Here is a 26,014-nt window from a genome sequence, read left to right on the forward strand (position 1 = left end):
TCCAGAAGCTACCCTAATGCCCATCTAATATCTAGTAGATCCTTAGAAAACAGTCTTTTAAAGTTATTATTGTTTTTTGAATTTCACGTAAAGAATAAGAAAACAGTAAAGGGCTAGATTCTGGTGAAGGAACACCTGTTCCGGGCATTCTGAGCAGAGCTATCTCGTGGCGTAAAGGGCAGTGTCAGGAAGGTCTTGATGAGGGAAGCAGGGTAGCATAGGGACGGGTGGAGAGCCAGGGGACCCCCTGGAAGCATTATCCACACCTGTCCTAATCCATTCTGGGTCTCACATCCTCCTCCTTGTTGGCATCTCAGCCAAGCTGTGCTCTTCAGAATTTTCGTTGGAAAATGAAAATAACAATTTCATATCATTTTGCATCTACCAAATTGGCAAACTTATTTTTTCAAGGGTAAGGCATAGCGTTGGTGAAGATACACAGAAACGGGTGCTCTTTTAAGCTGCACGAGGAATATACATTAGCACGACTCTATGTTCAATAGTTTGTTTCCTTTCTCATGACTAGCACAGGCCTTTAGCAAAACCAGTGATGATAAAACATGCATCTCCTTCACCCGAGTACTTCTGGTACCAGAGGCAAGAATCCCGCAAAGCCAGCCTGGACTCTTGAAGGATGGGGCTGGAAATTGTGGGGCAAGACCATTGGGGTGAGACTCGTTTTCCAAGACCCTAAGGAAGGCACTCCCGCTCAGCTCATCCACGTACAAGTATCATGATGTCCCGTGGGTTTAAAGATAGAGTCTGAGGTAGAATAATCACAGCTAGGATATTCATCATATTTTGCCACGTACAAAATTTGGGAGTGCAGCCAAATTCACTCAAGCTTGGACTGTAAAACCTATGTCATCCCCCAGCGCACCGTGGACAGAGCATTCACGGTTATTTAGTGATCACCAGAGAGAGGCGAGCTGTGAACAGGCCATCCTGCTCTGCGAGGCTCCCCGACCTCCAGGTTTAGGATCATTTACCTTGAAAGCTAAAATTAGAGCATGGCTCCAGCACGAAAGCTCTGTTGGTGTAATGAATAATGCAGAGTCCTCGCGTGCTGTTTGATAGGAATTGTGTTGCTAATTATATTGTTATGAATGTGGTTTAGAGTACTATTAATGCAGGAAATATCAATTCTTAAAAGCTTCTCTGGCAGGGAGATTTTTGCTTCAGTAGACATGAGCTGGCCTGTAAGCATTAAATACTCTCTTGCTTAGAGGAATTAATCTGTACTCTCTTTGAATACATTTAATTAAAATTTTGACTTTCCAGTAATTGTCATTTTTATGTAGCCCCCAAATGGAATTTTAGTGGAGGGAAAGGTCTTTTATATAAGCACCATCTGTCCAGCCAGGAGATGGTGAAGGAGGAGGACTTCTGTGTTGAAGTCTTGCTTTCCTGGGAAAACCATGTGTGGAGTTAGAATGAAGGGACCACCCTGGAGGGTATAATTGGACTGTGTCATTTGCTGTCACTTTTTTAGAACCTACTTCTGAGAGCCCATCACAAACCACTTTGGAGCCAGCTGACCCAAGCTCTAAAGTTCATTATTTCTTATATGTGCAGATATTTTCACCTGCAAGATTTTGCCTTGCCTCAGGTGATTTGCGAGGTAGCTGTTATTATTTTTATTTTTGCCAACGTGATGGTTTTATAACTTCAGAAATGAATGTGGCAATGGGGATGGGGGAGAGCACTGTATTCTACAACTTAAATATCTTATTTAAACCTCATAACAACCTAAGACTGGGCATTTCACCCCATTTTGAGAACACTGAGGCTTGAGGAGGTTAAAGGGTCACATAGCTGGTAGGGCCCAACTGGGATTTGAACCTTGGGTCTGACTCCAAAGCCCAAGCCCCTTCCTGGCTTCCTTCACTCAGGCTGGTTACTCTTCCATCTTCCTTCACTCAAGTTGGTTACTCTTCCATCATGGTTGGTTACTCAACCATCCCATTTTGAATGGGACCAAGCAGTTTCCTGGGATGTGGGACTTCCGGTTTTAAAATCTGGGGCTGTCCCAGGTGAAGTTGATCACCATCGTTCCAACCCATAATTCCTCATTTTACACCATCTTCCCAGATGACTAATATCATCAGGTCATCCCAGAGAGGGGATTGAAGACTACTGACCGGCTCCCTGCCCCCAAAAGGGGTTGACGTCCAAGAAATGTCCAAGTGGCTCACAGAGGGAACAGATGCCACAGTGAGGGGCAGAACTTCCCTGAAACAAACCCGACCCAGGAAGTCACACTAAAAGGCCCTGGGTCAGTTACTACCAGGTGCTAGTCCCTCCCTCGGAAGACATTTCTTCTCGTGTTGGGTTTGGAAAAACATAACAGTATTGTTCAATGCCAGCTGTCATGGAGACAAATAAACAGACGTGGTCTCTTAGGGTGACAGAGAAAAAGCAATGTTTATCAAATGTTCACCTCTCCAAATAATTTGCAGCAGATTTAAGAAGCCCTCCAGGAACACAGTAAGGAGTACCACGCTTTCAGACTTTACTAATAAAGTTGAAAATATGCTAGTATAAATATAGCTGGCACTAAAGAATAGGAAATAAATGCCTGGAAGTTTGTCAGCTTATTAATCATTCCTTTGTAAGCGGTGTTCTTGCTTCCATTGCTGCAGCATCTAACCACAGTTCATTGGCTAAAGGCCAGGCTAGCTTTCTCACTGGCATGTTACCATGTGCTGGGGTTCTGTGCCTCTTGTCCATTTATTAACGCTGCAGACTTCCTACCGTTTAGTCTAAAAATAGGATGAGTTCTGTGAAAAACACTGCATTTGTGCTTTAGCCGTGGTATAGAAATGTGAAAGAATGTGTGTGTGTGTGTGTGTGCATGTGTTTATGTACCTGGAGAAAATATTGTGATGCCTGAAATCCATAATTTATTATGCTCCTGAAAACCTTATTTTTGGCATACTGAAAATTAAAAGAAAAAAAATTAAAAGGGAAAGTGGGGAGGTTGAAAAGGAGAATAAAAAAGGAAGCTGATTTTTCCCCCAGAACCCTAGCTATGTATAATCTGTTTATTTTTAGTGCACAAGAGGATCATGCTAAACTAGAATGAAACCTTAGAAACAGTCTTTTATAAGAGCCTTTTATTCCTAAATGAAAATTGTGCTGTGCTCACCTTAGCTGCTATTCTGCTTTCTCTCATCAGTTTGAACTGCCAAGTATCCACAGATAAATGATCTGTAGGCATATTTCCTTATATGATATAGAACTGCCTCCCTTTTGGGTACATTTGGATAGGAGATTCCCAGATAAAAATTATTCCAATAGTAAGGTTTTCCTAAACCACATGCCTGGTTTGAAAATGTCCATCTGTCTACTAAGCTGGGCCAGTGTGGCATGCGCAAGTCTGGATGACACAGTGATGATTTATTTTGGACCCCAAAGAACTTGAACAAGACAAATAGTGTTTGAGAAGCCATGTGAACCTGATGGAGCTGCCAGGGACACAGGTGAAGAGTGATAGGGGATGCATTTCATAATGGAAACACGAAGCACAGAAGGAGTGATAAGGTTTCTTTGCTGCACAAATAGGAAAAGTGAACAGTTTGCATATCAGATGCGTCAGGTGCTAGGATTTGACGCAGAACTCCTGAATAATGTGTTGTTTGCCTTTTGGAGAAATTAAGAGGAAGGAAATGTCATTCTGCAACTTCACACCAGATAGTGAAGAGAGATGGGAGACTAGGAAATTGTCATTTCCTAGGCTGCTTCCGAAAGATACTGTTGGGAGCCAAGGGTTACAGGGAGGTCACAGAGGGACTGAGACGCCCACAGCTGGCCCGAGGAAAGCACCCTTGGCAGGATGCTTTTTTAATCAACCTCGTGTGCCAAAGGAAGAGATAACTTTGCAATAGCAGAGGGTAGTGGAAAGAATGTGGGCTTTGGAATAATCCATTTCTTCAGTAGATGTTTACTGAGCACCTGTTATTGGCTGAGATCCTGTCTGGGTATAGGATTAAAAGGAGTTATGCTCAGATCTGGCTGTAGTACTTTCTAGCTATGGAATAGGGGAAAAGCACTGAAGTTCTCTAAAAATCTGGTGAAAGCCTCAGAAAATGGGGATAACTAGTCCTAATCCGTAACATCGTTGTGAAGATGAGTTAGTTTATGGATGGTGAGTCACTTAAATCTCTCTAAGTTTATCTATAAAATAAGGATAAAAATCCCTAGTTCCTAGGGCTGTTGTGAAGTTTAGAAGGGGTAACAGAGCAACTCCCCAAAATAGTAGATGACATTTTTAGGATTCGTTGTGAATAAAATTCAAGAGCAAATTTCAGGAGAGTCTCTGTGAGGATAAATGGGAACTTGTGATTTTGGGAAGGTTGTCTAGACCTTCCAAACAAGCTTTATCATGCATAGAATTCCAGAAAAGTGGAGGTGTGTGATGACCCTTGTTTCATCCATGTTTACATCGAAGGAATGTGTGTTTTAAACCAGAAATGACCTGGCTCCTCTTTGGGACTTGGGGGGCTCGGTTCTTCCTGAGATCAGAGGGACAGAGAGCTAGCCGCCACTTGCTGTGTGCCCTTGGGGAACTTAACTTCCACCAGCGGCCACACGGAGATTTGTCCACATGTAACAGCATCGCAATTTTGTCGAGGAGAGGGAAATCTTTTTTTTTTTTTAATGCATTTTGAATGTATTTATTTATTTATTTTTGGCTGTGCTGGGTCTTCGTTTCTGTGCGAGGGCTTTCTCTAGTTGCGGCGAGCGGGGGCCACTGTTCATCGTGGTGCGCGGACCTCTCACTGTCGCGGCCTCTCTTGCTGCGGAGCACAAGCTCCAGACGCGCAGGCTCAGTAGTTGTGGCTCACGGGCCCAGTTGCTCCGCGGCATGTGGGATCTTCCCAGACCAGGGAGCGAACCCGCGTTCTCTGCATCGGCAGGCAGATTCTCAACCACTGCGCCACCAGGGAAGCCCCCGAGAGGGAAATCTTACACAACAGAAATTTACTTTCTCACAGTTCTGGAGGCTAAAAGTTGGCGATCTAGGCGTCAGCCGAGTTGGCTCCTTCAGAGGCCTCTCTCCTTGACATGTAGATGTCTGTCTTCTCCCTGTGTCGTCACATGCTCTTCCCTCTGTTTGTGTCATTCTGGGGGTCAGAAGTCCACACCAGTCTGACCGGGCTGAGGTGGGCAGGGCTCATTCCTTCTGGAGGTTCTAGGGGAGAATCAGTTTCCTTGCCCTTCCCAGCTTCCGGAGGATGCCTCTAGTTCGTGGTTCATAGTCCCTTCTTCCATCCTCAAAGCCAGCAATGATGTTCAGGTCCTTCTCACATCGCATCACTCTGAACCACACAGAAAGTCCCGAATGCCAGAGGGGAGTTACAGGTGGTGAGAATTTTCCAAGAGCTAGCTGAGAGGACCAAGACTAGACCCAGCTGGGACAAATGTCCCACTTGGAAAGGGGAACACCTTACCAAGTGTCACGATGTGGTAGAAACGACAGCCCCTGAGCCAGGAGAGGGAGGACCCCAGTTCCTGGCTGACCCCAGCTCAGCAGTGAGGGGTCAGGCAGTCTCTCAAACCCCATGAGCTTCAGTCTCCATTGCTGTAAAAATGTCCAAAAGGAGTCCAGGTTTCAAAAGTCTATAATCTTAGGAGTCTTGTGGTAGCTGCTTGCTGATTTATAAATAACTTGAGAGTCTCAGACTTCACCTGAATTTAGTAGCCTAGAATGAATTTATGGTTGTGTTTTCATGCCTGTCTTGCTGGAAGGCCCCCAGGTTAGTTCTGCCATTTGCATTGCCATCTCCAATGAAGATGCCCACCCAGGTTCCCCGCTGCTCTCAGAGGGCCTAGGGAACCCATTGTTCCTCACATCTAGGGATTCAGTGCCAGAAGAGGCAAGGTCAGGCAAATGTCAACCATAAAACTCTCTTAAACATACACACACACACACACACACCAAAAAAGGACAGAAGCTGAAGCCTCAGCATATTAGGTCAATTTCATGGCTAGAACAGCAATAGGTTCTCAATCATTGTATACAGAGCTTCTGTCAAGGGCTCAGGGACCAGGGAAGCTCTCAAAGAACAGAAGATGAAAAGAAAACAATGAAATAAACACATGGAGGAAGATGAGGAAGGGAAGCTTCCAATGTGAGTAACTGTACACAGATGAAGAAAAAATAAAAAGAACTACCATCTGTGATCTCTCTTGAGACTCTTAATATTCTCCGGGGGAAATAAGCAGAGTAAAATTAGAAGTGATGTATATTTAGGTTTTCATGTGACTCCAGAGAAAAGCAGCAAAGGAGCAGGATCCTCAGTGCCTAACTTGATTCTGCTGAGGATGAAGGAACAAGGGCCCTGCCCTACCTGAGACCTGGCCTTGTCCATTTTTTGACAGTGAAATTTCTGCAGCTAAGACTCATAGAGGATATTCCATTCATTCATTCATTCATTCAACACTAATTTGTTTTTCTGCCTGCCTACGACGTGCCAATTTCTGATGACATAGATAAACAACTCTTCCAGCCTCAGGATCCCAGTTTCTTTAGGGAAGCAGATATATATTCAGTTCATTATAATGCAGGGTGACAGAGATGTGATCACACACATGAGTATAAAAATTAAGAGGGAGTAACAGATCCAGTGTGGGGGCTAAATTCAAGGTGGTTGAAGCTAATAAGTCCCTGAAAGCTGTGTGACCTTGGACCAGTTACTCAACCTCTCTGGTCTCCCTTTCCTCTTCTGTGTATCTGTATGGTTAATGGCGCTGGGAGGATGAGAAAATCCATGGAAGCCACTGAGCCCACTCCCCAATGCCCAGTCAACACTGAGTGCTAGGCATGATTAGAGGTAATGAGTGATTCATTAACAAGCTACTAAAAGTTTTATAATCACGGTTTTCATCCCTCCTGAAAATTTTTCAAGGGAATTTTGAGGTGTTTGAAGAGTTGAAATATGGCTCCTTGGATCTTGGTTTAGACTCTGCTGCTCTGAATTAACTGGAGTAGACAGTAGACAGGACACACTCTTTCCGGAGTTCCCAGACACTTGAGTTCCAGAGTGAAATTTGGCTTTGTACATAATGTCTTTGCTTTCATGAGGTCCCCAGGCATCTGTCCTCTCCCCCATCATTTATAGATGGCCTTACAGCCTTCAGATTTCTCATCATGAACCACTTTGTTCTCCTGAAATCCTCTCGTCTCCCTACACCTTTCAGGTTCTGATGGCAGATAGCACATCATTGAGTTCTACCAATTAGAAGGCCTGCTGGCCTCCCAGCACTTGTGTGCTTAAATATCTAGGTCCAGGCAGTGCAAAAGTAGATCAGACCCTGTCGTCACATTGCTTATAATCAGCATCTCTTCCTTCTCAGGAGACCCGAAACGTTGGTACTCCTCTACCCAAAGCCCCCAATGTCTTCCCACTCCACTCGAAATCAAACCAACATCCTCCTCATGGCCACCATGATCCAGTTCCTCACAACCTCTCTGAATTCATCTTCTCCTACTGGTCTACTCATTCTTTCCCCTCCAACTGTACTTCTTTCCTAGATGTTCCTCAAAGCCCCCAGGCCTTTGCCCTTGCTATTCCCTCCTCTCAGAAAGCTATTCCTTCTGCCCGGAATGTTTTTCCCCCAAAGAGCCCACTTCCTAACTTCCTCTGAGTTGAGGATTGCCAGATAAAATACAAAATGCCCAGTTAAATTTAAATATCAAATAAATAATGAATAAGTTATTATATTTATTTATTACTTCAACAGATTATAATTGATTATCTGAAATTCAAATGCAACTGGGCATCTTCTATTTTTATTTGCTAACTACGTAACCTTATTAGAGATCTTTACTTAGATATCAACTTTGGGTGGTTGTATTAGTTTTCTACTGCTGTTAAAACAATTACCATGAATTTAGTGGCTTAAAACACCACAGATTTATTGCCTTGCAGTAGATCAGAAGCCTAACATGGATATCACTGTGCTCAAATCAAGGTGTTGGCAGAGCTGTGTGCCTTTCTGGAGGCTTTAGGGGAAAATCAGTTTCCTTGCCTTTTCCACCTTCTTAGAGGGCACCCACATTCCTTGGCTCAGGGCCCCCTCCCATCTTCAAAGCCCTCAATGTCAGGCCAAGTTCCTCTCATGCTGCCATCTTTCTGATTCTCCTTTCTGATTCCTTCTTCCATTTGTCAATACCCTTATAATGAAATTGGACCCATCTGGATCACCCAGAATACTCTCTCCATCTCAAGGTCAGCTGATTAGCAACTTTAATTCCCTTTGCCATGTAACCTGACATATTCACACATTGAAGGGATTAGGCCATGGACATCTCTGCAGAGCCATGATTCTTCCTAGCACAGTGACTTTAGCCAAAGTGTCCAAATTTTCCACCCTCCCAACTCCAACATTTCTTATCTCCTTTCCCTGCTTCCTTTTTTCTCTTTGGTACTCATCACTACCATACATCTTTTGCTTTTTAAGTGTATCTGTCTCTTTCACTAGAATGGAGTTCTATAAGAGGACTTTATTTCCTTTCTCCATTTCTGTTTACAGCATCCCCAGCACCTAGAGCAAACACGGGGCACATAGTATGTATTCCATAAATGTGTGTTGAGTGAGTGAATGAGTGAGTGAGGGAACCCCAGCCTCTTCCAACTCCATTTTCATAAAGCATTGCCATTGTCAGCATGAATCCCTCTTTCCACCCAGCTCGCTGTATCCCTGGGAAGGGAAACGGCTGCTGTTTCAAGGCTCTGCGGGCGTAATGATGGAGGTGGCCAGGGAGACGTCAGGCAGCTGAGCGCTCCATTACTGAGAAATCGCTCCTTCCCTTCGTGTCAGAGTGGAGCGGCAGGGAGGGCTCTTGCCTGGCAGAAGCTCCCAGGAAGGCAGGCAGGCAGGCAGGCAGGCACTCCAAAGACAGCTGGGCTCTGGGTGTCCAGGATCAAGAGAGAGAAGTCCGTACCCGACACTGACCAGAGCCCGGAAGTCCTCCCAGACAGCGGCCACGGGGATGCTGTTCCCCAAACTCCAGAACACAGTGCTGTCTTTAATAGCCTTGTGGGTATTTACACCAGAGCAGGAGAAAAACATAAGCACGCAGTTAATGTTCGGGAGGGATTGTAACTGCATGAACAAGATAGCCACGTTCCTTGGAAACTGTCACTGACAGCTCCCAAGGACCAAATCCAAATTCCCTTACTCACAGTATTGGGATTGTAAGGCCCCGTTCATAAACACTAGGACTTAAACATTACCTCCTTGCAACTACACAGTTTCTCAGCTCCCCGGGAAAAATAACCAACATGTTACAAAAACTACCTATTTCCAGCATGGAACAGCGTGGACCAGTGTAAATGCCCCCAGTGGTGCGATCGGCACCGGTTCGGCTTGGGGGACAGTCGCCACTGCTTGGAGACGGAGCAGCCAGTGTTTGCCTTTGGGGATATTTGGTGCTTTTGTTTTACCAACCACGTCATAATGTCGACGAGGCTTTCCTCGCGCTCGGGAAACGTGGATGAAAGAACAGCATGATACTCACCATATTGCAGTTCGGCGTTCAGCCTGGTGGCATTTGAGGAGGGCCCGTCCTGCACAGCATGCTCTTGGCCACGTCAGCTGTACCTCTCGGCTCCTGTGGGGCAGAACCCGAGGCCTTGATGGGTCTGACCACCGCCTGCCTCTCCGCTGTAGCTCACACAAGTCAACGCTAATCCCATCATTTTGTGGTTTCTAATCCTGTGTTCTCTCTTGCATTCACACATGGATTCCCTCTACCCGAGATGTCCACCCTAACCTTTGTCCTGGCCGTCTTCTCTTTCACTTGGCTGATGTCTAAGTCATCTCTTTAGCTCTCAACTTAAGTATCAGTTCCTCCTGGCAATGTTTCCTGACACCGCTTGCCCCTCTCCTTTACAATATCCAGCCCATTTGGAATTCTTGTTTATCATCTGTCTCCCATCTGGACAGTAAGCTTCAAGGGAGGGAGGTTGTGTCTGCCATTTCACCATTGCACCCCTGCTACCCAAGTTACTATAATTACAAAGTGGATGAAGCAAGATCTGACCCATTTTCTGATGTCTGATCGCCTATTTGTTTTCGTTTTCCATTCAATCATATTCATGGATTCAAGGGGTCATTCAATCCACAAACATTAGACTCATTGGTTGGTGCTTGGCAATATTTTTAAAAATAAAATAATAGGACACAGCCTAGGTCTCCAGTTCTTTACAGTGTCGTGAACTATGATAGTTCTCTGTGGCTTAAGGCAGACCTAAGGCAGTCAGGCTGCTTTAACAAAATACCGTAGACTATGTGGTTTAAACAACAGAAATCTATTTTCTTACAGTTCTAGAAGCTGGAAAGTCCAAGATCAAGGTCTGGCAGGGTTCACTTTCTGGTGAGAGTGCTTTTCCTGGCTTGCAGATGACTGCCCTCTTGCTATATTCTCACATGGCCTTTCCTCAGTGTGTGCATGTGGAGAGAGAGAGCGATCTCTGAGGTCTCTTCTTCTTCCTACAAGGCCACCAATCTATCAGATTAGGACCCCACCCTCATGACCTCATTTAACCTTAATGACCTCCTAAAGCTCTATATCCAAGTATAGTCACATTGGGGGCTAGGGCTTCAATGTAGGAATTTGGTGGTGGGGTTGTCACTTTTCAGTTCGTAGCATCTCATCTCTAGTACCAGTTATTTAGTCAAAGGCTAATCAAAGGTTTTGCTGTAAAGATATTTTGCATTTGGTTTTTCTTTGGTTATCGTCTAGCCCTCAGCTGACTTTAAGTAAAATAGAGTACTGTTGGGGTGAGCTTCATCCAATCAGTTGACGGTCTTAATAACAAAACTGAGGTTTCCCGGAGAAGAGGAAATTCTGTCTCAAAACTGACGCATTAACTCCTGCCTGAGATTCCAGCTATGGAAACTATGCATTTCAGACTCGCTAACCACTGCAATCACATGAGTCGGTTCCTTAAAATACATACATACATACATCCTATTGGTTCTATTTCTCTGGAGAACCCCATCTAATACATTGGCAGACAGTAAAGAGGCACTTAGAGTAATTCTGAGCCACTGACCTTCATTTTCAGTGTCGGACTCATCTGAGGGCACAACAACTGCTCAACAAGAATTTAAAAAATTTACCTGAAATTTGCTCATAGCCCTCTAGGAACAGACAGCACTCCTTAGATATTTGTTAATGATTGTGGGATATTTCCAGGCAGATGTTTCCTTTTTCCTTTGGAAACATGCCAGCTACTATGCCCTAGAATTTAGAGACGCTGGTAGAACACATGAATAGGATACTTGTGGCAATGGCTCAGTGATAAAATCAAGTTATTTATAGGAAAGGCATGTCGACTGAACATTTTTTTCTTTATTTACCATTTTTATTATGCTTGGCTTAATTTTATATGACAAATGCATAATTTTTATTTTTTCTACTATACTTTTCTACACTTTGATTTCCTTTTTCCAGCATCTAAGAGAAAAACAAATACCGTACGCTAACACATATCTATGGAATCTAAAAAAAAAATGGTTCTGAAGAACCTACGGGCAGGACAGGAATAAAGACGCAGACATAGAGAGTGGATTGAGGACACGGGGAGGGGGAAGAGTAAGCTGAGACGAAGTGAGAGAGTGGTATGAACATATATACACTACCAAATAGCTAGTGGGAAGCAGCCACATAGCACAGGGAGATCAGCTCAGTGCTTTGTGACCACCTAGAGGGGTGGGATAGGGAAAGTGGGAGGGAGATGCAACAGGGAGGAGATATGGGGATATATGTGTATGTATAGCTGATTCACTTTGTTACACAGCAGCAACTAACACAACAATGTAAAGTAATTATACTCCAATAAAGACATTAAAAAAAATTTTTGAGTAGAAAAAAAAAATGACTGAACATTTTAAACATCCATTGTATCACCAAAATCTAATAATTAAGCTGTGCGTATATGTGTATATGTGCATTGGGCAGGGAACATCCATGAAATTTTAATAGGTATGTTCTGACAAATTTCCAAATGTCTTCCATGAAGCACCTGCCCCCTCCCCGGACTGATTATCCCCCCCATCATAATAAACATGTATAGAGCAATTTCCATATGTTAGAACCTAGGTACATACTTTAAGTGGATTTTCTTGTTCCTCCTAACAACGTAATTAGTTAGGTACCATTGTTATCCTGACTTTGCAGATGGAGAAACTCAAACACCAAGAGCTTAAGTAACTCACCCAAGGTCACTCAGCTACTAAGTAGCTGCCATTCAAACCAGAGACTAGTTTGCATGCTTAACCCCTACACAAGATGCCTCCACACACCTTTTAGATACAGTAAGTCCTCTACATACGAGGTGTTACTGTCAGGCCACCTGATAGAAGCTGGAACCATAGTGGGCCTTGGTGACAGCTGTTGGAGAGGCCATCTGAACCACAGAAAGGACAAGAAATACCCTTATTATTTCTTTACCCATGTGGTACCATGAATGGTGTCCCTCAAAAATCCATGTTTATCTGCAACCTGAGGATGTGAATTTATTTGGAAATCCAATGACTAATGTCCTTGTAAGAAGAGGAGAGGACGCAGAGACATGGGGGAAAAGACCACGCGAAGACGGAAGCAGAGGTTGGAGCGATGCAGCCACAAGCCAAGGAACGCCAAGGATCGCCAGGGCCAACAGGTTGCAAGAGGCAAGGAAGTCTTCTTCCCTAGAGCCTTCAGAGGGAGCACAGCCCTGCCAGCACCTCGATTTCAGACTTCTAGCCTCCAGAACTGAGAAGAAATAAGTTTCTGTTGTTTTAAGCCACCCAGCTTGTGATACTTTGTTACGGCAACCCTAGCCAAATAACTCAACCCACTTTCCTCCAGTCTTTCCTGGTGCCTCCAACTGGCCAAAGCTCACCCAAGGCCAGTTGGCAAAAAAAGTTGGGAAATAGTGTGCAGGGGTCTCTCCCCTGCAGTACAAAGCTGGGAGGAGGGGGTGGGTCTAAGGGTAGGAAGGCAAATGACCAGAGCATTGTGGAAGGGGTGCCCGTACCAAATGACATGGCAGAGAGATTAAGTCCATGGGTCCGAAGGAAAGAGAATGAGCATTGGAGGCCTTGAACCATCTCTTCATGGGCCTGACTGGCGCTGCCGAAAAAAACTGTGAGCTTAGCTCTGTAGCTCAGGAAAATCGCCCAACGCTTCTCTCCTAAGGGTGGGTTAGAAAAGCAGCCAGCGGCCTCGGTGACCACGTATAGGCACCCTTCCTTGCAGCCTCAAAATTGAGATCAAGGCATCGATATTGAAACGCGCATGCATGACTCCTTGCTCTGGAAGAGGATGGTCCCTCCAAGTCCTGAGTGGCTGTCGCTATACCCCCTCCTCTCCTGGAGCTTGGAGAGAGCTGCCAATCTCCAGGGCTGGATGTGATAACTTCCCTGAGTAATCAATTTGCAAAACAATTGAGGAAAGGCAAAGGCTCCCCTGGTTGAATCTTCAGATAAAAAAAGAGGATGTTTTGAATTTGACAATCAATCTACCTTTAATCCTATCAGGAAATAAACCCAAATCATAATCTGATGTTTTGGAATTGCACAGCTTCTCAGGGAAAGCATTTCCTTCCCTCTCCTGTTTTTCATCCTCGGAGGCAGAGTGGGTTTTACTCATGTGGATGCCTGTTATTCATTCTTATCTGTTTCTAGGGGAATTTTCTGCTTGTTTTGTTTTGTTTTCCTTTTAGATTCCGTATGTTATATTTTTCTATTGTTTTAATATATAAGATCTCTTTTTGTGATGTGTTTCCTAATTAGGAGAGACTCCTTCACCCTTAAGATAAGAGCTTGTTCTTAATCATCCCCACCCTCTGATATCTTTCTAATTCAGAGTTAGCCAGAAGGGTAGGTTACGGGGGGGGGGGGGGGGGGGGGGGGGGGGGGGGTGGCGGGGGAAGAAAAGAAAAAGGACTCTGGTTTATGGATCTGAACATTTTGTATTTATCACTGAATTCTAAAAATGGATTATTATCAGAGACATTAGCTACTAAAATGCCATGGACCATTGGCCTGATGACCATCCCTTAGAGCATTTAGACCCCCTAAGTCTCAAGGAGACCAAGTGATTTACTTCCCGGAGTAGCTAACCAATTACATCACACATTGCTGTGTTGGCTCAGTGAAACTGCACCACTGGTGCAACCAGTATTTATCATAATACCAATTTCCATCTTTTGAGCACTGACCTTGGTCCAGGCAGTGCATTAAGGATTTACAGATATTGTTTCAAACCTTCAGAGATAAATATCAGTATCTCCATTTTACAGATGATGAAACTGAGATTCAGAGAGGCTGAAATTCTTTTTTTTTAAATAAATTTATTTATTTATTTATTTATATTTTTGGCTGCATTGGGTCTTGGTGCTGCGCACGGGTTTTCTCTAGGTGCGACGAGCGGGGGCTACTCTTCGTTGCGGTGCACAGGCTTCTCATTGTGGTGGCTTCTCTTGTTGCAGAGCACGGGCTCTAGGCACGTGGGCTCAGTAGTTGTGGCGCACAGGCTTAGTTGCTCCACGGCATGTGGGATCTTCCTGGACCAGGGCTCAGACCTGTGTCCCCTGCATTGGCAGGCGGATTCTTAACCACTGTGCCACCAGGGAAGTCCCAAGGCTGAAATTCTTGGCCAAGAACACACAGCTAGTAAATGGCAGACTAGCCATTGGGTTTGGATCCAGATGAATCTGCCTCCAAAGCCTGCACCCCTCTGTATCACCCACCTGTGTATAGATACACCTCTCTGTGTATATTGTTCCTGGCACAATACCATGTGCAAGGAACAATATAAAAGACAGGGAGAGCCTTGGACCTTGGTATCTTAGCAGAGATTTAGGCCATTCATATTCAGAGAGTTAGACAACAGAGCAGTAAGGAGTTAGGAGCACAGGGTTGAAGTCAGGCAAACTTGCCTGTGAACCTCTTTTCTGCCCTTCAGATGGTTGTATAACCTTTACATTATAAGAATCACACTCTTTAATATCAGCTCTGTGTGACTTACTGGCTTTGAGTCTGAGTTTTCCCACCTGTTAAAAGTGGACCAGGAGGTGGTGAGGGTTAATGATATATGTCAGTTACATACTCCAGGGACAAACATAGTTTAGATACTCCACAGCGATTATTAAGCTATGACTCAACAAATATTTGAGTATGCCTAATACCATGTTAAATAAGAGGGAGAGAAAAGTAAAACAGGGCTTGCTATAGATAAGGAGATGAAACAAGTCCACAAGAAAGAAAAATTCCCAATGCAAATATAAACTCCGGGACGTACGTAGGTTAGTAATAAGTGCTACAGAAGTAAGAGTCCTTTGTGGGTGGGGATGGTCAGAGACAGATGTGAGATCTGAGCTGGACCATGGAGGACCATTGAATACTATTATGACTCAGATATGGTTTGCAGACCCGTGCCAGACTGTGGATCACTTAGTGAGCCACACCAAAATTAGGAGCTTGCTTTGGAATGTAAAGCAACTACCTTGTTGAACACATTGTTTAGTTCATCTGAGTTATTTTTTGACATAAGACTTTCTTAATGAAAGAGGCAATGAACTGAATTATACTCTAACTCAAGCTCTTATCCGGTCAAGGACACATAACAAATAGTTTGTAGACGGCCTCCTTTGAGTAGCATTGGTTTAGGACAGAGGTCAGCAACCTTTCTGTGAATGGCCAGATAGTCATATTTTGGGAGTTTGTGGGTCATATAGACTCTGTTGTACTTATTCAACTGTGGCATTGTAACACAATAGCAGCTCTGGACAATACATAAGCGTGGCCGTGTTTAGCCCACTGGCTGTAGCTTGCCAATATCCGGCTAAGATGACTGAGAAGGAGGGAAGAAGATCTTCAAGGCAAGAACAACATGAGCAAAGGCCTGAGCTGCTATGGACACAGTAATCCTGGACAAACCTATATGCAAAGAGTAGGTCAGTGGTTCAAGCTCAGAGTGTGTCATCCATGATCTGGAAAAGACTGAATTAAATGTTGGAGGTCAGGACCCAGCTTTGGGAGTTAGCCAAATGCCAACCCCAAGGCATCAGCTTTTTAGGCCAGAGCCAACTCTGATAGGCATCACCCATTCCTGGGTTCAGGCCAGGAGATGAGCAAAAAGAAAAAGTGTGGGTGTGTAGCTAAGGAGAATCAAATTTCTCCAGGAGAACTGTCAGATGAAAACAAAACAAAATAGCATACTGTCTAGATCTACTAGGCTCTTTGTTACTGTCTAGATCTACCAGGTTCTTTGTTACTATGAACAAAGACAGAAGTCCTGGGACTGAGCTAAGATGTCCCCGCCCAGCCAGGACATGTAGTAATTGGGTATATACATGTGCACATGTACAAAGCATTCTCCACAGAGGAGGCAATGAGTTATTTATCAAATGGACAAATTCATCACCTCTAAGCCCAGAGGACAATGCCCAATTTGTCTGCTACTGGCAAATGACTCCTTGCTATAAATCTGGCCAAGATATCTGTTAATCATTCATCCATCCATCCACCCATTCATTCACTCACTCAGCAAGTCACCATTGTGGTTATAGGTTTTGGTTTCATACCAAAGGGTCAGTGCTGGGCCAGAATCCCAGAAAACGAAGTCGGAAGCATAAGCAGAGCAAGCCTAGCCTAAAACTCTCACTAAATCTGCCCAAAGGCATCCTCAGAGCTTTGCCAGGATGGGCAATGGGCAGTGGTTTTCTTTGCGATTCTAAGTGGACCTAGCAGGGGCTTCCTATTCAAAGAGAGGTCTCAGGCCTTGCTGGCTCCTGCCACCTTGCATAGTGCCCTGGGATTCTTCCTGGTATCTTCAGGCAACCCAAATAAAGAGGTAAACTGAGGCAAGCTCAAATGACCAGAAATTGAGTTTATTCAGGAATAGCGGAGGAGCTGCAATTAAGGAAACACGTGCTGTGAGCCAGCCCCAGTGAGCCCCTTGAGGATTAGGGATGGGCTGTATTTATGGACAACGAGTGCAAAGACAGGGAGGTCCAGCCAGAGTCCCAGCAGCAAGTTCATTGGCTTGAGGATGGGGACGGAATCTTGGCAGCTGTTCATTGGTCCGGAAGTAAGTTTCCATCATCTCTAAATCAAGTACTTATGGGAAATCAGTCTCTCACTTCTTAAGTTCCCTTCTTCTGAGGGCAGGTTGGGAGTCTCTGTTTCCTATCCTCCGGTTCTATTTTAGATCGAAATCTTTTCACACCTCCAACACCACCCCGCAGGTTTAGACCAAACTCACTCATGATGCTGCAGTGTTGCAGATGTCACTGTCTGAGGCCTTTCTTTTCAGGCAAAGGGACTGGTCCACTGGGAACTTTGTAGCAGACACAACTTTACAGATAAAATCGTTCTTTATAAATCAAAGGACACTGTGCTATTATGCTCAGTTCCATTAATATGCCTTTGACGTTGGAGTGAGGGGTGTGTGTGTGTGTGTGTGTGTGTGTGTGTGTGTGTGTGTAGGGCGGAGGCAAAGACATCTATACTGCAGCCTGGATCATATATATTACAAACAGGGGACTCTTTACCTGGAATCAATGGATGGGAGTGTAAGAGGGTTCATAAACCTCCAGATATTTTGTATAAAATTTGGAAGGGGCTTCCCTGGTGGCGCAGTGGTTGGGAGTCCGCCTGCCAATGCAGGGGACACGGGTTCGTGTCCCGGTCCGGGAAGATCCCACATGCCGCGGAGCGGCTAGGCCCATGAGCCACAACTACTGAGCCTGCGCGTCTGGAGCCTGTGCTCCGCAATGGGAGAGGCCGCGACAGTGAGAGGCCCGCGCACCGCGATGAAGAGTGGCCCCCGCTCGCCGCAACTGGAGAAAGCCCTCGCACAGAAACGAAGACCCAACACAGCCAAAATAAATAAATAAATAAATATATTAAAAAAAAAAAAAAATTCGGAAGACAGGCTGCATAGCCTTCACCAGATTCTCAAGGGGGTCTGAGACCTCAGGGAGAGCAGGAATCCTGGCTCCAGAAGGATTTGGCTAGTGACTGAGGGAACCTACTCCCCGAACTTTCCTGGTCTCCTTTCGTAAGGCCCCAGGCCTTTGCTGTTGCCAAGATGCACTGGCTTGCTACGGGAGAAGGCAGGCTCTTGTCTGAGCTAGTTCTGCCACCTACAGCACGCAGCCTGGCAAAGGCACCGTCTCTGCGCCAGAGCTGGAGGCTCATTTGCATACATGAATAAGGGGCGGGCTGTCTCACCAGCCCAGTACCCTCCACTGGAAGAAAAATGACTTTGGGGATTCCTGATTAGCATTCAGAGATGCAAATTCCTTTGGGGCGGGTTACAGCAACGGGAAGATATTTTTACATGAAAGGGGAAGGGATAAATCCTGAGGATTAGCACCTGTAAAAAGTGTTGTCCAAAACCCCGAGACGAAAAGGTACCTGGGGAAAAAAGAAAGAGAAAATGAGCTCGTGGGTTCTCCTTTCTAGGTCCAAATAGGCCTGACACTTAGGAGAAAACTCAATAAATGCTTGTTGATTTAAAGTAATAGAAATGTGGTTTGTTTTGCAATCTGTGCTGTGCTTGCTAATATGTAATCATAATATCTGTTTGTTGAACTTATGTGTCAAGACGTATTATCTCAAATTTCCCAAGCAATATACAAGATGGGTATGGTTTTACAGGTGAAACTGAGACCCAGCATTATTAAGTGGCTCATCCAAGGGTATGCATCTGGTGACAGACTCAAAATCTATACCTAGATCTCTTGGTTTCTAAGTCCATGTTTGTTCCACTCCATCCATGTATTTTATAGCCACTGTAAGTCAATTGCTCAAGAATGGGAATGGACAAAAAGGAAATGGCTTTAAAACCTTTATAACATTTTTTAGTTGAAAGAAAAAGTTTTCCCAGTCTTTAGAATTTCTCTGAAAGCTTTTCTTACTGCCCTAGCTTAACAATAGATGCAAACATCTTCTGACCCTGTCTGAAGCTAGCAGTGGTTCTTCTTTGGTGGATAATCCATTCTTATCTCTATGTGTAGAGATGATTGTGGAATCCTTCACTCCATTTGGTATGAGTGACAGGGGAAGACTTGAGGTTGTCTGTAATTTGCACATACTTTGATTTCCAGTGTGGAGTTGTTAGTAGAGGAATACACACTTGCAGTCTTGGAATATGGACTTAATTGCATAGTAACCCTCCCTCTTTCACAGGGTTTTCCTTATTAACATTTTAGGTTTCAAAAAGGACTCCAAAGTAAACAAGAAGATAGACAAGATTGAAGATGCATCATAACTAACCCAGATCTCATTACTTTACAGCCTGATACACTAGGGTCCAGTAGCTTTGTCTCTTTGGCTCACATTGCACCTGTGTTGTTCAGGCTTTGAAATCTTAGTCTCTTCTTCCAAAGAAACTGCAGATGGAAGGAGATTAGAGTTGGCCCTTAAATGGGGTTTGTGGTTCTGGCACAGTTTAGATCATCGATAGGTGAAAAGGGCTGAGAAATTTTTCTAGATGAAGGCAATTTTGATTATCATGCCTAGACTTGAGAAGAGAGGAAGGGCATGGAAAAGTGAGGTGGGGGGGTAAGAAGAGAGGGGAATTTGAGCTGGAAACCCCTGGGGATTTGTGCATGTCTTGCTTCTATATTTGTCTCTTCTAAAGCCCAGCATATGCAGGGCAGTGGATCTCAATTTTGGGTAATATTTATCAGAATTAGATGGGAGAATGTTTTTTTAAAATACAGATTCAGGACCCCACCTCCAGACTCAGTGAAACAGAAAGGGCAGAGTCTGGAAGTCTGCATTTTTAAAAATCAACTCTTCTGATTCTGATGGAAGTGTTCCTTAGACTTTGAGGAACATTGGCATAGAAAGGTACTCCAGTCTTTCTAAGAATCACTCCTTAAATGCATCCATTCATCTGAGCCAAATCTAGGAACACAGAGATAAAAGGCATAGCCTCAGCATTCAAAGAGTTCAAAGTCGAGTGGAAAAGAGACTTGGAAGCCGATGGTTACAAAACGTAAATGAGTAAGTTTGTAGAGCAGAAAGGGCTGGGTGCTATGGGAGAGCTGGAGAGGCTTCCAACTCAGCCCGCACAGGGAGAGGTGCAGAGCCAGGGGGCAAAGGCCTAACAGAGGAAGGAACTTTGCCTTCAAGGATGAGTAGGCATTAGCCAGGAAGAGGGAGAGCAGAGAATTCCAGGTAGAGGGAACCAGTGGACAATAAGGAGTGTGGAATCTAGGGAAATACTCAGGTGAGAAATGGCAGAAGGGAAGGGAGTAGTGAAAACGATGGCCCGATGAACATGGGGACTGCACATCTGCCTTTCATAATAAAATGACGTTTTTCCACATGGGAAGGTGCATTGCCAATGTCTGTATAGCTGTAACTGAAACAGCAATGGATGCATTGTTCCTAGTCTTGGTCTTTGCCCTCTTAGCAACAGTCCTTTCAATGCAGCAGTATTCTGATAAGCTTCCAAATGAGAAGGAATTCAGAAAAGTCCAAGGCAATGCTAAGTGGATTTACCTTCTTATTTCATTCATTCATCTTTGTCATCAGAGGTCTCGGACCAAAGTAAAGCTGAAAGATCTAACTAAGGGAGAGAAGAAGGGCGACCGTGTGCAGAACCACAGAAAAAGCTCCCACACTGAATGAAAGTCAGCATATGTTACTGACATTCTCATCTTGTGTAAAATACAAATGAGTATATGAATAAAAATAAAATAGTGTTCATCGTGGCCCTTTATCAGAATTAGGATCAAAAACGTACCTGCAGTTGCCACTTTGTTCTCCAAAGTTTAAAAGATGGCTTTCGCTGCCACATAATCTACATAAACTAGCATTGTAACTCATAGTGTGTGGTTATACAAACAGGAACTACAACAGAGACCAGAGTAGAAATCAGAGCGTGCTGTGCTCCATGGAAGAGAGCTTTTTTCTTTAACCAGAGAGAATCATTTCAATTCAGAATAGAACCACATATATGCACCCAACAGTCAGTACAGAATGTGTGGGGATGTGTGCGTGTGTGTGTGTGTGTATGTTTGTGTGTGTAAACCACATTCAGCTATAATATGATATTATAAATGAGAGTAAATTAAGTGGGCATTATCAAGTGTTGGTAATATTTCTTTTCCTCCAAACTTACACGGAGAAAATCAAAACCCGGGGTCGCGGGTGAAGTACCTTTAAGCTTTCTTTTGGATTCCAGCTGTTAACATTATTTATTGCAAATAATGTCATCAAGTAGTAAAACACCGATGTCTTTGAACTCCTTGCAGTTGTGTGTAATACTGGAGCCAATGCAGGAACTGATGTCCAGACATAAAACTTACAACCTCAGTCCACGAGACTGCCTGAAGACCTGCTTGTTTCAGAAGTGGCAGCGGATGGTGGCGCCGCCAGGTACGACTTCGTTCTTCACTCTCCATCTGCATGCTTTTTCTGAGGCTTCTTCTGGGGATGAAGGCGTGTGAAAAGGAAGTGATCATAAATGTATTGGCAAAGTAGTTTATAAGGGATATTCTGACCGTGATATTGGACCCAAAGACACTGACTTTGTGAAGGGCAAACATCCTTCTTAGGTGTAGTGACCATCCTCTACAGTCTCCTCACTTGCTAGATTAGGACCTGAAACCCACAGAAGGAAATTGATTTATTTAACGTTACCAAGAAGATATTGACAGAGCCGAAATCAGAACCCAGGTTTCCTGTCTTCCAGTCCAGTGGTTGTTCCGCTGGACAAGACTGGTGACTGCCCACGGCTTACTGTGATTTTGTTTGTTCTTTGAAGAACGGTAGAAATTATGAAAAGAAAGGGAGGGAGGGAGGAAGAAGAGAGGAAGAATAGGAGGGAATAGAGGAGAGAAGGAAAGAAGGAAAGGAGGAAGGGAGGAAGGAAATAAATGAATATTTTTGCTCTATTTTTTAAGGTATATAATATCAAAGGGTTCTCTGATCATGAAAAGAACACATAAAAGACTCCATTTCTCTCACTTCCCTAGAATGTAGTTTAGATACTATAGTCTCCTGCTGGGGTTGTGAAATTACTGCTTCGAGTCATCATTAATTGTCCTTCTATCTAATACATTTTCACTCCCAGGCATGTGTCGAGCCTCATTGATCATAAAAGCAAAACGTATCCATTCGCTAAAAATTATTTTTATAAAGAGTAACTATTAACACGAGGCACATAGCCTTCTGAATCACAAAATATAATGGTCACCTTCCGCTGGTAACTGGCCAGGGGTTTTATATAAAGTGAATATAGCAGATGTAACCAAGTACATACTTAGAAAGCTGAGAAAAATGAGCATTGTTTTACATAGAATAGTTGCATCCCCATCTTACAGGAATTATAGACATTTAGAACATTACTTTTCAAATGTATTAAATGTGTGTAAATTGGTCTTATTTTCTCTTTCAGTACCAATAAGCCTTCATAGGAAAAAATTTCGCTCACTAAATGCTTTGAACACCTATTTCGCAACATGTGCACATATAATTCATATATTATTCATTAATTCAGTCATTAACTCAACAATTATTTATTGAGCCCCTACTAGGTGCCAGGCACTGCTCTAGCCACTGTGGGTATAACACTACGTGAAAACAGTCACAAATCGCAGCCCTCTCAGACCTTCCATTCTCTTACTGAATCCTCACAACAACCTTATGAGGTATTTCTTGCTAATCCCATTCGATATAATAGGCCTGAGATTTAAAGTAGTAACTTGCCAAAGTTAGCTGAAGCTAATCAGTGGAGGCCCCTATGTCACAATAAGTTTTTATGTCTTCAATTTGTGACTCTATTACCACAGCTACCTACTGCTATTGCGAGTAATCCAGAGCATACCATTTAGGTGTATTTCCCCAAAATTCCATGAAAAAGTACAAATTTTTTTTTTAAAAGCAGCCGATTTCAATTCAAGTCAAAGGAAGAAGATGTCTGTCAGGGAAAGCTGGGTTTCCAGCTTTACTTTAAAAGTTTGCTTTACTTTAGAATGTACCTCTCAACTCTCCTCCAGCCCCATCAGCTGGAACAATTCTGTTTCCTGTTTCCATAACCTTCAGAATAAGCACCCATAACTCTCTGTGGATAGGGATGTTAGGCCCTTTGATGAAAATCTTTAAACATAAGAGATAAAATATTTATGAAAGAAAATATGTTATATAAATAGAAACATAATCTCCTTCTTCATCAAAAGTCAGAGATAACATGATGGACTAAGTGGTCTTTGAAATGACCTTCAAGGAGATCTTCCCCATTGTTCATCAGAAGCAGTATAGATGCCTCAAGAAAGTGCTACAAGGTTACCTCACTTAGTTCCAGTATGGTCCTGGCTTACCTTCTCTCCATCACAGTTGGATCTAGAATAGGGTTAGCAAAAAAGATGCTCTTACATGCCGTTTCCAATTCCTTTAGTAACTGCCTGGAACAGGCTTCTGAAGATTTTTCATTCTCGAAGCAAAGATTATAATAGTACCTAGTTGATAGAGTTGCCGTGAATATAAAATAAAGACATAGAGAACGTTAAAAAATGACAATATTAAGTCATGCTCATAATACATAATAAATAAACAATATTCTTTTTACTACACATTTCCATGTGTCCCTATACTTCCATTAAGATGTTGCCTCATCCTTCAGGTCCAAAATATTTTTTCTCTATTTCTAAACAGACCTTTCCGGAAAAGGTCTAGCTTCTCTTCATTAATATGTTGGCTGTAGCATACTACGACATTTTTTTCCCCAGGAATTTTGAAATTAGTTGCATCTTTTAGACACCAGGATCCAAAGCATGGGTATTTCTACTGAGCTTGGGAATACCTAAGTTCCACATCAGTGGCTGATGGGATGGACACTTCCTCTTCTTTTTATCGGGTTGGCCCAAAAGTTCGTTCAGGTTTTTCCGTAAGATGTTACAGGAAAAACCCACACAAATTTTTTTGGCCAATTTTTCAACATTTCAGCGTGCGATAGAGCTGGGCTGCAATATGACACTTAGTCAGTAGGTGCTGCTGTAACTCACTGGTTCACTTAATTGAGCTCAGCTCATACTTCTCTCAACTCCTGGAGGTTCCCTAGGAGTCCCAGAGCCCTCCTTTTGTTATAAAAAGAGGGTAGACCGCAAAAAAAATTTTTGCCCCCAATTCATAATGGTAATAATATTTTAAGTTCAAACTATAGTAGTGGTGTAACTCACCCTAAGACATATTAAGAGCTTCCAGACACACACACACAGTAGACGACATCAGGAAGAACAGTTCAATACAAATCACTTTATCAAGATACTAAAGAAAAGAGTTTCAGTCATTGTGTGCTACAAATAAATCAGCAGCTTTCTTCTTTTAGGTTTCGTCAAGTTAAAAGAAGTGGAAAAAATATCAACAGTCCTACTCTTTTGAACTTACAAAAACACGGCTTCCCTGGAGGGCCCGTATTCTGGTGGTCACCCTGGGCACTGACCCTCCTTCCATGTTTCATGTTGCAGCAGAGCCCACAAGGCAACCGACAACGAAACGGAGAAAAAGAAAAAATTCCACCAGCAGCACGTCCAACAGCGGCGCTGGGAACACCGCCAACAGCACGGGCAGCAAGAAGAAGACACCAACCGCCAACCTGAGTCTGTCCAGTCAGGTACCTGTAAGTCTCGCTTTCCTTTTAGGCTGAAATCCTGCCTTTGCCTGTCGTCTCCAGAGTCCAGGGGCCCTACGGCAAAGTCTCTTTTAGCTGCAATGACCTTCTGGGCCGGGTGGGGGGCGGGGGAGGGGAAGGCAGGGACACGGGGTGGGAGGAGGGGGAGGAGCTCTGTCCTGGAAACCTTCCCCTGCAAACCGGGACTTAGAAAGGAATATGAAGAGTCTGTGCTGCAGTGGGACCGGAATGAAAAAGCCTTCAGAGTCGTAGACAGGAGATATGTCACTCAAGGTTTAATTAAAATATCACTTAGCAGGGTGCTGGTGGCATATAAGGGACTCTCAACACCATCACCGGGACCCTGTGCTCCCCTGGAAACTAGCTCCTGGCACTAAGGCTCCAGATTGTCCTTCGACTGCCCCCCGACGCCCCCCCACCCCGCCCCCAGACACGGGCATCCCCTCTTATTTTAAGACTCAGGTAATTAACTCAAGGCCACTACAAATGCAGCTCAGTGGATTTCGCTTTCCCATTTCATTAGCTTAGGGGGGGAGGCTCAGCCCCTGGTTTGGTCTCAACTCTTTCGACCTCTTGACCCCTTTCTTTCATTTCTGGGTCTTGACAAAGGAAATGGGCCACTCAGAAGGGGGTTTCTTTGAACTCCAAAGCTGACAGCTGAGGGCGTCCCCGCAGAGGGTAAATAAACTGGGCGGGAACTTTCTTCACCTCCTATGTTTTCTTCCTCGATTTGCTCCCTTCTGCCTGATTCCTTCCTGACTCTGACTTCCTCATCCCAGTACGAGACCACTTACCACTTTTAAATTCTCATGCGTCTTTAAGCATTTCTTGCCGCTTCTCCCCACCACGATGACTTGTGGGTTTTCCTTCTCTGCTGCCCTTGTCACATCACCCTCACCAGGCTTTTGACTATCCTTCAAATCCTGGGATTTTCGTGGTGCTTCATAGGTACCCTCTAGATACTATGTCTTCAAAAATGTGCCCTTTCTTGTAACTTCTCTCAACCAGTGCAATTTTACCTTTTCCCTCTTTCTCGCTCTTTTCCCTCTCTTGGTCTGTGGGCCTCACCCTCTGCTTCTCTTCCTGCTCCATCTCCCTCCATGTGAGGGCGGACCTTCATCTCCAGGGGATTCTCCACTTACTTCTAATTGTGTCTTTCAAATCTGTCCCCCACCCACTCTCTCCCATTTTCCATTGGTCAGTTCTCTGGCTAAAACCAACCCCATCAGTACCTGAGAATTACCTGGCCTCTCCTCTTGTCCTCCACAGACAGGGGACACGGTCGTCATCCCTGTTGCATTAGAAAGAAAAGGTCATGAGAGAGTGGCCAGCCTGTGGGATAGGTGCCATTTTCATTTTAAG

General features: G+C 44.0%; 1 protein-coding gene across 10 annotated transcripts in view; it reads left to right on the forward strand.

The window, feature by feature from the left end:
• The window catches only part of LDB2 (LIM domain binding 2), a 382,402-nt gene that overhangs the window by 350,726 nt on the left and 5,662 nt on the right, over positions 1-26,014 (forward strand). For 5 of the 10 annotated variants that reach the window (XM_036853159.1, XM_036853158.1, XM_036853162.1 and 2 more), the window contains 2 exons: positions 21,276-21,399; positions 24,489-24,640. In XM_036853159.1, the coding sequence (XP_036709054.1) occupies positions 21,276-21,399; positions 24,489-24,640 (276 nt within the window). The remainder of the gene's footprint in view (positions 1-21,275; positions 21,400-24,488; positions 24,641-26,014) is intronic. The other 5 variants (XM_036853161.1, XM_036853155.1, XM_036853160.1 and 2 more) reach the window with 3 other exon arrangements.

The sequence above is a fragment of the Balaenoptera musculus genome, chromosome 5 (genome assembly GCF_009873245.2).
Source record: "Balaenoptera musculus isolate JJ_BM4_2016_0621 chromosome 5, mBalMus1.pri.v3, whole genome shotgun sequence".
Classification (NCBI taxonomy): domain Eukaryota; kingdom Metazoa; phylum Chordata; class Mammalia; order Artiodactyla; family Balaenopteridae; genus Balaenoptera; species Balaenoptera musculus.